Source organism: Nicotiana tabacum, chromosome 23 (assembly GCF_000715075.1).
Source record: "Nicotiana tabacum cultivar K326 chromosome 23, ASM71507v2, whole genome shotgun sequence".
In the NCBI taxonomy this organism is placed as follows: domain Eukaryota; kingdom Viridiplantae; phylum Streptophyta; class Magnoliopsida; order Solanales; family Solanaceae; genus Nicotiana; species Nicotiana tabacum.
The window spans coordinates 78568792-78581300 of NC_134102.1; the positions used below are offsets into that span (position 1 = coordinate 78568792).

The 12509-nt window shown below is 38.3% G+C and overlaps 1 protein-coding gene across 1 annotated transcript; it reads left to right on the forward strand.

The window, feature by feature from the left end:
• The first annotated feature begins 254 nt into the window (after positions 1 to 254).
• LOC107767343 (uncharacterized) lies at positions 255 to 1612 on the forward strand. The gene has a single exon (XM_016586314.2). It carries the CDS (start codon positions 417 to 419, stop codon positions 1287 to 1289), a length of 873 nt encoding a protein of 290 aa, XP_016441800.1. The 5' UTR covers positions 255 to 416; the 3' UTR covers positions 1290 to 1612.
• The last annotated feature ends 10897 nt before the right edge of the window (positions 1613 to 12509 follow it).

Sequence of the window (12509 nt, forward strand, 5' to 3'; positions counted from 1 at the left end):
AAAACATCCCATTTTTACTGGTTAGGTAAATTGAGATTAAAAAATTTGACTTATAAATATAGCAAACTAACACAACTAATTTGGTTGTAAAATAAAAAATTCTAATCGAAAACAAGTAATTTGGTTGTTAAATAAAAATTTCTAATCGAACCGACCTATGTAAGTACAGTAAGCTAACACAATTACACCCCTAGGCTTGTCACACTAACACACAAATAAGCAAGAATTGGAAATAGCATCAAATGATGGGTCCCACAATCCCAGACTTTTTGACTCCCGAATATAACGTTCCAAAATATAACGTTATAGCAATGAAAGAAGCTCCTCCCCATTTACACCACTTCAATAGTTCAATTGCACTGAGAAAAATCAGCTTAATTTTCGGCTTTCTTCTACTTCTCCCCTCATTTTAGATAATGGCAGATTTCTCTTTTCTTTCTGATGATAGCGACAATGAAAAAGCAGTAAATGAACTCCTTTCTCAAGCGATGGACCAATCTGTTCTTGAACAAGTTGCTGCTATAAACTGCTCTGGCTTTAATGACTCTCTCCTCCCCACTCAGCTTGAAACTCGCTTTCGCAAACTCAAATCACTTCCAACAACATCCTCAAAACCCTATACTCTCACAAAAAGTTCTAGAAGTTTCTGTTCCTCGGAGTTCCCAAAAACCAAGAAAAGTTATGATGATGACGACAATGAGAAAATTGAAGGAACCCCAGTTCAGGAAAAGGGTTCAGAAGTGAATTTGGGGCATGGGTTTGTTCAAGAAAATGTTAAAAATGATGTTTATACAAAAACCCCAGTTGAGGAAAAGGGTTTTGAGGTGAATTTGGAACATGAATTTGTTAAAAAACAAACAAAATCAAAGGTTCATTCGAATAAAGATGATGCTTTTACAAAATCCGCAGATGGAAAAAAGGGGAAAAAGTCAGAATCTTTGTCCGGTTCAATGTCATCAGATTCTTGGGAATTTTCAAAGGATTGTTTGTCTCCACCAATGAAAACTGGGTGCTTTTGGTGTTCACCTATGAAGAAGGGGTCTAATAAAAAGGGGAAAGAGAATCGGGGTATGAAATGGGGGAAGAATGATGATGATGATGAGTTTTTATCGGATTTGAGTGCGTTTTCGTTGAAAAATCAAGAGAAGTTGATGAAGAAAGCTATGATGGAGCAAGAAAAGATTAATAGAGAAGCTGAAAAGATTGTTAAGTGGGCGAAGCAAGCATCTGCTAGATTGGATATTTCTAGCATTGAAGATGAGCTCAGTGATGATGACACTTTCAAATGATTTGTGATGAATTCACTATTATACTGCTATACTAGTAGGTAAAAAAAAAACTCTGTTTCAATGGCTGCTTATATAAATATAGTTCTCTGTTTCGATCTGCTTTGAAGTCAACTGTATGTAGTTTGTGTTGAGATTTAGAAGTTTACTGTTAGTACTATATGAAAAGGTTTATACAACTTTTGGATTACTATAATTTGGGGGAAAATAGGAAATGGTATATGATCTTTATGTTCCAGGTGCAATTTCAGTTATTGATGCCTTAGATTTTGTGAGAGATGTTACCAATACATCCATTTCATTCTAAATATGTTGCCAAATTGTTATGATTTCCCATTTGAAGAATTGTGAGGGCCTGAAAACTTAAGGTTTTGTTTGTGGCCATGTGTTTACATTCCTAATATCTAATAGAGGGATGGGAACAGATAAGTTTTCGTTAAATTTTCGTGATACAGTTTTCTACGAATTGTATCCTTCATTTGCTTAGTTAGAGTTCCTTTATTGGCCATTCCTGTGAAGCTGTGGACATTAATATACGAAGGATAAGTAGCTAAAGGAAAGGTAAGTTTTTGAGGAACCTCCGAGATTGAGTTCTGAAGGAGCCTTTGAAAGTTGAATGGCTGAATAGGAACATTTGGTGATAAAGCTTACTTTGAACCCAAAATTAGTTGTAAGTAAATGATAATACAAGAATCTGGAAAATCAGAACCAATCAACGAAGGTTGAGACTAATTATTGACATGTTGTGCCTTCTTTCATACTGCCAACAAGAGGTAGTCATTTTAAAATATAATTAGCTAACTCTACAACAACTATGCCTCTATCCCAAACATTGGGGTCATATATATATATATATATATACATATATATATACACACACACATACACACTTTTTTGGGTCGGTTATATGAATTCTCACTAACCATTTAAATCATCTCATGCCATCTGTAAAACATGATATCGTAACTTGAATGTAACCTTGCATAGATTATTTATAAATTTTGTCATACCTTAACTTTTCCTGCAAGTTTCTTCAACTTTGAGTGATTAACTAATTGCAATGTCTGCCAATGGACCCTTTTTTTGGCTGTTCTACATAGTTAATTATCCGACAGGACTTGTCCATGTACTTATCCACCTTCACTGGGATTCATTAACCTAAATTATCTAGTAACAGAGTACCATTATGGTCTTGACTGGAGAAGAATGAAGATTTCTGTTTGATTTGTGTACTTTAGCATCTGAAAACAAAGTTTTATGCTTGGAAAAAGAAAACAATGTGAGGAAGAGAATTTCCGAGGAGAAGCTGCAATAATTGCTCTTTTTTTGGGGTCATAAGTAAGCTGCAAAGATTGCTATATTGCCAACGCAAAATCCCTGATTTGATGGATGTTTCTTGGAGGAACCCAAATAATGTTAGTAAGGTTCTTTCAAAACCTCCTTCTAGAAAGCTATCTGTTAAGTTCTACTCTGAAACTTGTTATCAGATCACTAAAATGCAACATCATTATATCTCTCGGTTGCAAATAAGTATGTTAATGCCTGAGATTCTGCTCGAGTTCTTCACTGTTACAGATGTATTGCTCAATGCTTCAATAGAAGTGGTCTTTTCCGTTTGTAGATTTTTGAGTGCCCTCAATGGGAAAAAATAATTTAGAGTGCCCTGAATTGCTAAATGTTTAAAGTACTCTGTGGGATAAAATTGCATAGTCTGATCAAGGGAGTAGCTGTAGCTAGATACATCGTTAGAATGTATGTTTAATTTTATGAGCTATTGCATGCTTACTGTTTCATTTATTGACAGTTACTATAATCCAAGAATTATTTAATTAAAATGTTAGGTAAGTTTTTGAGGAACCTTTGCAGTTGGTGGCATGAATTTTCTTGAGATTGCTAATATAGTTACTAATTAGGCACACCTAGAAATAACTTTTTTTGAGTGAAGCTTTGGTGGATGGTGGAAATAAATGAATCAGGAAGTTAAGATGGGCAACAAGGTTTGAAAGTAGCAAACGAAATATTGTACCTTGTCGCAAACTTCAAATGCTCATTGACCTTTGCTATAACGTATGCTAATTAATTAATGAGTGTATGTTTACATAGATCAAAGAATCTAGCTCTGATATTTCCGGAGAAAATTCGTTCTTGATGTTTTTTGGTTTGTCGGTCTAGTTCAACTAATGTCATGAAGCCATAGGTAGACATATAACATAGCCGTTTGCTGACTATTGTATTTTTTGACATGAATACAAGGGAAAATTAGTATTACTAATGGGAGCACAATAATTGGATAGATCACATAATCTAGCTCTGATATTTCTGGAGAAACTTTGTTTTTTATAGTATTTTGGTTTGTCGGTCTAGTTCAACTAATGTCATTAAACCACAGGTAGAATTAAGACAAAATGATCCATATAACATAGCCTTTTGCTGACTATTGTATTCTTTGAACATGAATACAAAGGAAAATTACCGTAAGTGAAGGAAGATTTTAAGGAAGCATTTGAGAATATGAATGACTAGGAAAATGTGATGATGAAACTTCTTTCATAACATTCAATTTGTTGCAAATGACAATTAATATTGACAGATAAAGTAAAGTGATCAATTATGTATTAACATGCTCTGCCTTGTTCATTGACCATTGTGATGTACTTATGCCTTTATCACTATTCAAATTTACCTTTCATGCCTGCCTGGTTCAACTTCCAAGCTACATATCATCGCTTTTAATATGGGCCTCAATTTTTCCCTCCAAAGTTTCTCATCTACAATGAATTAACTGTTTTCTGTTTCTTCAATTTGATAATCTATCTGTCAGAACATTGTTTTCATGTAACAATCCTCTTGCACGATCTTGATCATGATTTATGCAATTCTTTCATGTAACATTGTTTAATCTATCTTCCACTATGCAATATTTTCGTGCCATCTCCTTGTCAATATTATTAGGCTATTAGCTAGCCCTCGTGGTTTCCACTTCGAAACAACGTTCTAGCTTTTGTGTTGCTACTAGAAGTTATATGCAACTCCGATGTACCTTAATTTTGTTGATCTCCCTTATAGGCTTTTATTTCCTTTGCGGTTTTCTACTTTATTTTCTTTCGTGCAATGATAAACTTCTTTTCGGACCTGTCTTGCGTGGACCAATAGTATCATATATGCAAAAGATGGATAATATATGGTTGCTTCACCCTTTAATTATATATAGAACTTACACACATCTGTTTATCTCCAGTAACTTGAGCTTTCAGAATGGTTTTCAGTTAATAAGACATAGACCTTGCTGGAATCGAGTGCTCACTGGTCACTGCTGCTTTGACATCTATTTTAACCATTGCCATCTCAAAAATCTAGAGCTTTAGAATGGTTGTAACTAAACATGACATCAACACTTGATTATTGTTAGGCATTCTGTTGATTATATATTTTTGTTCCCGGTATAACTATCTGATATTCGGAACTCATTAATCCTCTCCCGATTAATCCAAATTCGCCCCCGGTAAAGCCCATTTTACCCTTCCTATTGAATGGTTTTTATGAAGATCCACATGTAGACACCAAGGATTAGGACCACAGTCCGACAAGGACATTCAGAATATCCCAAGCCCCAAGAGATTGCAAGAGCTTCAAGGGTTGACTAAAAAGATCTTGGAAGAATCAATATTGAGTCCTTAAGGAGAAGCAAAACCAATTCACCTCCTTGAGATGCATTCAGAGTCCAATTTGGAGGCCATACACAAAGTCAACCCGAGCATTGAGGTGATCGAAAGGAAGAGTTGGGGGGCAACTATGAAGCTGGAATAAGTAGTTGTATCACAACATCGGTAGGTGCAATCGCAGCATTAATGCTGCAGGAGGTTTCTCAAAGAAGAACTGTGATTGCAGTCCTCGCAGAAAACGAAGGACAACCAAATAAGAACAACTGAGTTTGCTTGCAGTACATTTGAATGGATTGCAGCCATCACAACATACCAACATCCGAACAGACTTTCTATTGCGGGCTTCTTTCCATTTTTTACCCATTAGGTTTCTATTTTGGGGCTTTGGCCCTTTTTTTCTCTTTTTCCAGACCCCCCCTATAAAGACTATTTATTTTGTAATATTTCTAAGTTTTGATGATTGATGACTACACACCTTTGAGAGAGAGGTTCTTATAGAGTATCTAGTTCGACTTGTAGACTCTTATTTCTTCAATTAATGTAAGTTTCAGTGGATAATTTCTTTCTTGATTCACTTAATGATTTAGGTTGTTCATTTGATATTTATTAAGAATTTGGGTTTCTACTCAAATTTGTTCTTTGATCTCTTTGAAAGTGATCCCAAAATCCCAACCAATCGAGGTCGTGATGGTGCCTAATAATACTTGCTAGGAAAGCCAACACACAACAAATAAATAGGAAGACCCGCTATAAAAGAATGGCAATAAAGTAATAATGTAACATAAAGGAAAATTAGAGATAAACATAATAAGTCTAAAATCAACATCTAACGCGAATATATCAAGATGCGGAGTTACAAGTACATGATCTTCTAGATTATACTAAATACAATATTTAGAAAGAAACTACAACATTGTCCGAAACAAAATGAAAATAGTACATGGTAACTAAACGAAATGGAAATAATACATGGGAACTGGGAAAGTGATTCTAAGGCCTGCGAACGGAATGCGGCTCTACCTTGAATCACCGCATAGTATCTAATAACTACCTCTCGGGACTCCGTTGGTATCAATTTCAGAATCTGCACAAGAAGTGCAGAAGTGTAGTATGAGTACAACCGACCCAATATACTCAGTAAGTGTCGAGCCTAACCCCGACAAAGTAGTGACGAGACTAAGACAAGACTTCTACTATAAACTTGTGCAGTTATATATAAAAAGTAACGAAAATAACAAGTAAAAAGTCAGAAGTAACAATAGGATGGGGACATATGAAAGGGGCAACAATCGGAAACATAAAGTAAAGTATCACGGAGTAAACCTCTTCCAAAAGTAATTAACGAAATCACAAAGCCAAGTTCACATTCCAAATATCAAGTAAAAGCAATAAAATCAATAAATCATGCTTTATCCTCACGATCAATCAAGCAATGATATCAATATGCAAATAAGGCACGACAACACCCTTTGTGCATTTCACTCTATCTCACCAAGCAATCACAACAACACAATACCAAGCAAGGTGGGAAGCAAATTCAACTTCACCAATAGTTTTAGAACACAACTCATCATATGAGAATCTTTCAACATTTAGTGCCAAAAACCAATCAAAAAAGAAATAACTCTTATCACAACAATCTCAACATAAGAAATAACATGAAAGCGAGTAATCAAAGAATTAACAATTTATCTAAAGCATGGAAGACATAGTATACCAAATAACATGGTACAAGCAATGCAAATTTCACATTCATGCTTATCCCATGGCCAACACATATACACTCGTCACCTTACATATACGCCGCCCCTAAAACATAGTTTACATAGCAAATAGACTCTTGATTCTACCTTATTTCACTTAAATCAAGTTTAACTAAGACACTTACCTCTTCCCAGAACACAATCAACAATCAACCACGGTTTTTCATTTAGAACAAGTCTCCAAACCAAACGAATCTATTCAAATATAGTTCAAACAATTCAAATCAAGCTTTAGAAACTACCCACGAATACAAAAAGGTTCAGTCTTCAACATGACTGAAAAAGTCAACAAAAAGTCAACTCGATCCTACGGGGTCGAAATCCGAGATTGGGACTGAATTCTGATTACCAATTCATCCTCGAGGCTGGATATATGATTTGTTTCAAAATTCAACCTCATTTCGAGTTTTAAAGCTCAATTTTACAAAATTCCTAAATTCTACCCAAACCCCTCATTTTTACCTTGAAATTCATAGCTTTGATGATAAAATTTAAGAAAAGGTAATTGAAATTGATTGAAAACAAGTTAAAGTTGCTTATTATAAATTTGGGAAGAAACTGCTCTTAAAAATTGTCTCTATGGAGTCTAGGGTTCAAAAATAGTATAGAATGAGCTAAGTCCCGAAATCCCCACAATTTACCCAACTGCAGATATCGCAATTGCGAACACTTGTTCGCAATTGCGATGTTCGCAAAACCAAATAACTTCTCTCAAAAGCGATAATCTTATAAGCTTTCAGTTGTCGCATTTGCGACACATACCTCGCATTTGTGAAGAGCCCACCGATCGCAAAAGCAACACTGATGCGAAGGCTGCCCAGCCCAGTCCCCAGTCGCATTTGCGACAGTGCCATCACAAAAGCAATGCCCTTCAGCTCGCAATTGCGACAACTTCTTCGCAAAAGCAAAGATCACAGTCTCCTTCTTAGATATCACATTTGCGAGCTGCTTCGCAATCCAATCCAAACAACAGTCTCCTTCCTAGATATCACAGTCTCACCCGAGCCTCTATGGCTCCAATCCAAACATCCACACAAGTGTAATAACATCATACAAACTCGCTCGCTAACTCAAATCATCAAAATAACTTACAAATATCAAGAATCGATCGTCAAAACTCAAAATTTTGAAGTTTAAAGCTCAATTTTCCAATTTTTCACATAATGCGCCCAAACCCTCTCAGGTCACCCGGTACCCCAATAAAACATGGGTACAAGTCCAAAAATATCATTTGAACCTATTAGAATCGTCAAAGCATCGATACGAGGTCGTTTACCAAAAACGTTGACCGTGGTCAACTCTTGTCATTTAAAAAAAATCATATTTTCTTTAAAGTTTCACATATAGGTTTTTTGAAAAATGACACGGACTATGCACGTAGGCCATATAGCATCAAATAAAGCTACAGGTGGTCTCGGAACCTAGAAAAAGGGAGCTAGTACTCAAAATGACCTATCAGATTTTCACATTCTCCACCTCTAAACGAAATGTTCGTCCTCGAAGGGACATAGATATCTATCTGGACTGGTAAAAAGGTATAGGTATCTACTCCTCATATGAGACTCGGATTCCCACGTAGTATCCTCAATCGGCTGACTTCTCTAATGTACTTTGATAGAAGAAAAACTTTTAGATCTCAACTTTCGAACCTACCGGTCTAGAATAGCCATCGGCTCTTCCTCATTGGTCAAATTCTCTTAAAGATACACCATGCTGAAGTCTAGAACATGTGACATATCCTCATGATACTTCCGATTCATGGAAACATGAAATATTGGATGCACCCCTGCTAGGCTAAGAGGCAGTTCAACACTATAAGAACCTTCTCCAACTCTCTCCAAAATCTCAAACGGGTTAATAAACCTCAGGCTCAACTTGCCCTTCTTCCCAAACCACATCACGCCCTTCATAGGCAACACTCGGAGAAGAACCTTCTCACCTTTCATGTAAGCCACATCTCGGACCTTCCGGTCCGCATAACTCCTTTGCCTGGACAGAGTTGTACGAAGCCTCTCCTGAATCACCTTAACCTTTTTCAAAGCATCATGGACCAAATTTGTTCCCAACAATCTAGCCTCACGGGGCTCAAACCATCCAATTAGAGAGCAACATCGACTCCCATATAAGGCCTCGTACGGAGCTATCTGGATGCTCGACCGATAGCTGTTGTTGTAGGCGAACTCTGCTAGAGGTAAAAATTGGTCCCACTAACCCCCAAAATTCATATAGCATGCTCGCAACATGTCCTCCAAAATCTGAATAGTACGCTCAGATTGTACGTCCATATGAGGATGAAATGCGGCACTTAGCTCGACCTGTGTGCCCAACTCACACTGCAAAATTCTTGAAAAGTGTGATGTGAACTGCATGCCCCGGTCAGAAATGGGCACGCCGTGCAGGGAGATAATCTCCTATATGTAAATCCGAGTCAACCGCTCTGAAGAATAAGATGTCATCACCAAAATGAAATGTGCGAACTTAGTCAACCGGTCCACAATAATCCATACAACATCATATTTCCTCAAGGTCCATGGTAAGCCTACCACAAAGTCCATAGTGATGCACTTCCACTTCCACTCTTGTATCTCTAGTCTCTGAGTCAACACACCCGGTTTCTGATGCTCATACTTCACCTATTGACATTTGAAACACCGAGAGATATGACCAACAATATCGTTTTTCATCTTCCGCCATCAATAGTGCTACTTCAAGTCACAGTACATCTTTGTGACACCTGAATGGAATACCGTAAACTATGAGTTTCCTCAAGGATCAACTCTCTTAACCCATCAAAATTCAAAACACAAATCCGGCCCTAAAGTCGCATAACACCATCATCACCAATCACAGCCTCCTTGGAACCATCCCGTTGCACCGTGTCTTTCAACACCAACAAGTGAAGATTATCAAACTGGAGAGCCTTGATACGTTCCAACAACGATGACTATGCCACAACACAAGCGAGAACCGTACTAGGTTCCAAAACATTTAACCTCACGAACCGATTGGCCAAAGCCTGAACATACATGGCTAATGGCTTCTCCACTGTCGGTAAAAATGCCAAACTGCCCATGCTCTCTGCCTTCCTACTCAATGCATCGACCACTATATTGGCCTTCCCCGGATGATATAATATGGTGATATCGTAGTCTTTCAGCAACTCTAACCATCTTTGCTGTAGCAAATTAAGGTCCTTCTTCTTCAACAGGTGCTGGAGACTCCGATCGTCGGTATAAACCTCACATGGAATGCTGTATAGATAGTGCCTCCAAATATTGAGTGCGTGAACAATGACTGCCAACTCCAAATCATGCACAACGTAATTCTTCTCATGAACCTTCAACTGACAAGACGTGTTGGCAATCACCCATTTGTCCTGCATCAATACCGCGCCAAGTTCAATACACGATGCATCACAATATAAAGTGTAAGATCCTGAACCTGTGGGAAAAACCAACACTGAGGCTGTAGTCAAGGCAGTCTTGAGCTTCTGAAAGCTCTCCTCACACTCGTCGGACCATCTGAAAAGAGCTCCCTTCTAGGTCGAATTTAGTCAATGGGGCTGAGATAGATGAAAACCTCTCCACGAACCGACGATAGTAACCCGCCAAACCTAAGAAGCTCCGAATCTATGTAGCCGAGGTAGGTTTATGCCATTTCTGAACTGCCTCAATCTTCTTAGGATTCACCTTGATACTTTCAGAAGACACACCATGACCCAAAAAAGGCAACTGAGTTTAACCAGAACTCATACTTCAAAAACTTGGCATATAACTGACAATCCTTCAAAGTTTGAAGTATGATCCATAGGTGTTGCTCATGCTCCTCTCGACTATAGGAGTAAACCAAAATATCATCAATGAAGACTATCACGAAGGAACCCAGATAAGTCTTGAACACTCGGTTCATCAAATCCATGAAGGCTGCTGAAGTATTAGTCAAGCCAAATGACATCACCATGAACTCGTAGTGATCATATCGATTCCTAAAATCCATCTTAGGGACATACGATGCCCTAATATTTACCCGATGGTAGCCAGATCTCAAATGAATCTTGAAAAATACCTTGGCAACCTAAAACTGGTCAAATTAACCATCAATCCTCGGCAATAGATACTTGTTCTTGATGGTGACCTTGTTCAACTGCCAATAATCTATGCACATCCTTATTGATCAGTTCTATTTCTTGACAAACAACACCGACACACCCCAAGGCAAAACACTCGGTCTAACGAATCCTTTGTTAAGAAAATCTTACAACTGCTCCTTTAATTCTTTCAACTCAGCTGGAGCCATACGGTATGGTGGAACAGAAATAGGCTAAGTGTCCGGAACCAAGTTAATGCAAAAGTCGATATCCCTATTGGATGACATACCAGCATTAATATAAGAAATACCTCAGGAAACTCACTCACAACCGGAACCAAATCCATTAAAGGAACCTCCGCACTAGAATTACGGATATAAGCCAAATACACAAAACACCCTTTCTTGAACATTTGCCGAGCATTCAAATATGAAATCACCCTGCTAGTGGAGTAACCGAGGGTCCCTCTCCACTCTAATCTAGGCAAATCCAGCATGGCTAAAGTCACAGTCTTGGCATGACAATCCAAGATAGTGTGATATGGGGACAACCAATCCATACCAAGAATAATATTAAAATCCACCATATCCAACAATGAAATATCAACTATAGTATCAAAACCATTAATAGTAAAAACGCAAGACTTACACACCCGATCAACTACTATAGAATCTCCAACCGGTGTATACACAGAAATAAGAATATTTAGAGAATCACGAGGCATACTCAAATGTGAAGAAAAATATGAAGACACATAAGAATATGTAGAATCTGGATCAAACAACACAGAAGCATCTCTATGATAGACGAAGATAATATCTATAATAACTACATCAGACAACTCTGCCTTAGGTCTTGCTGTAATGCATAACAACGGGGCTGAGCCCCACCAACCTATCCTTCACTTCTAGGAAGGCCTCTCACTAACTGACCTCCAACTCTAACTGTCTGACCACCACCTTGAGCTACCTGACTGCCGCCTCTAGCTGGCTGTGTGGTGGTGGAGCCATCAGTGCCGGAATCATGGTACGAGTATCCTACTGTGGCATGCTGCTCTGTAACCTATGGAAAAACTTCGCGATGGGCCTTAGATCCCCACAAGTACAATAATTCCTCGGCTGACGTGACTGCTGACCCTGGAACTGTCCCTGTCGACCTGAATAACCCTCTTGATAACTCTGTATTAGAGGTGCACTAACCGGATCTGAAGGTGCATTGTATGCTAGGTGCTCGGGATGAGATCCATAAGCACTATGACTGCCTGAAGCACCATGGGTGACCTGTAGAGTTGACTGAACCTGCCTGATAGGATGAACTCTACCAAAAGAACCCCTGCCTCCAGATGAGGCACCACCGAATCCTCCAAAATGACGGGGCCATATGTTAGAGTTCGTCACCCTAGCCTGACCTCTGATGCACTCGATCCTCTTGGCGATCTCCACTACCCGAGTGAAAGAAATATTATCCTCGATCTCTATGGCCATCTGTAGCCTGATAACATATGTAAGGCCATCTATAACCCTCTGCTCCTTCTTCTTCTCAATAGGGATCTATAGATGCATGGCGCAATAAATGCACAAATCCGGTCTCATACTGAGTAAGAGTCATGCTATCCTGCTGAAAGCGCTCGAACTAACTATGAAAATCCTCTCTCTAAGTGAAGGGAATGAACTTCTCCAAGAAAAACTATGAGAACTAAGCCCAAGTGAGA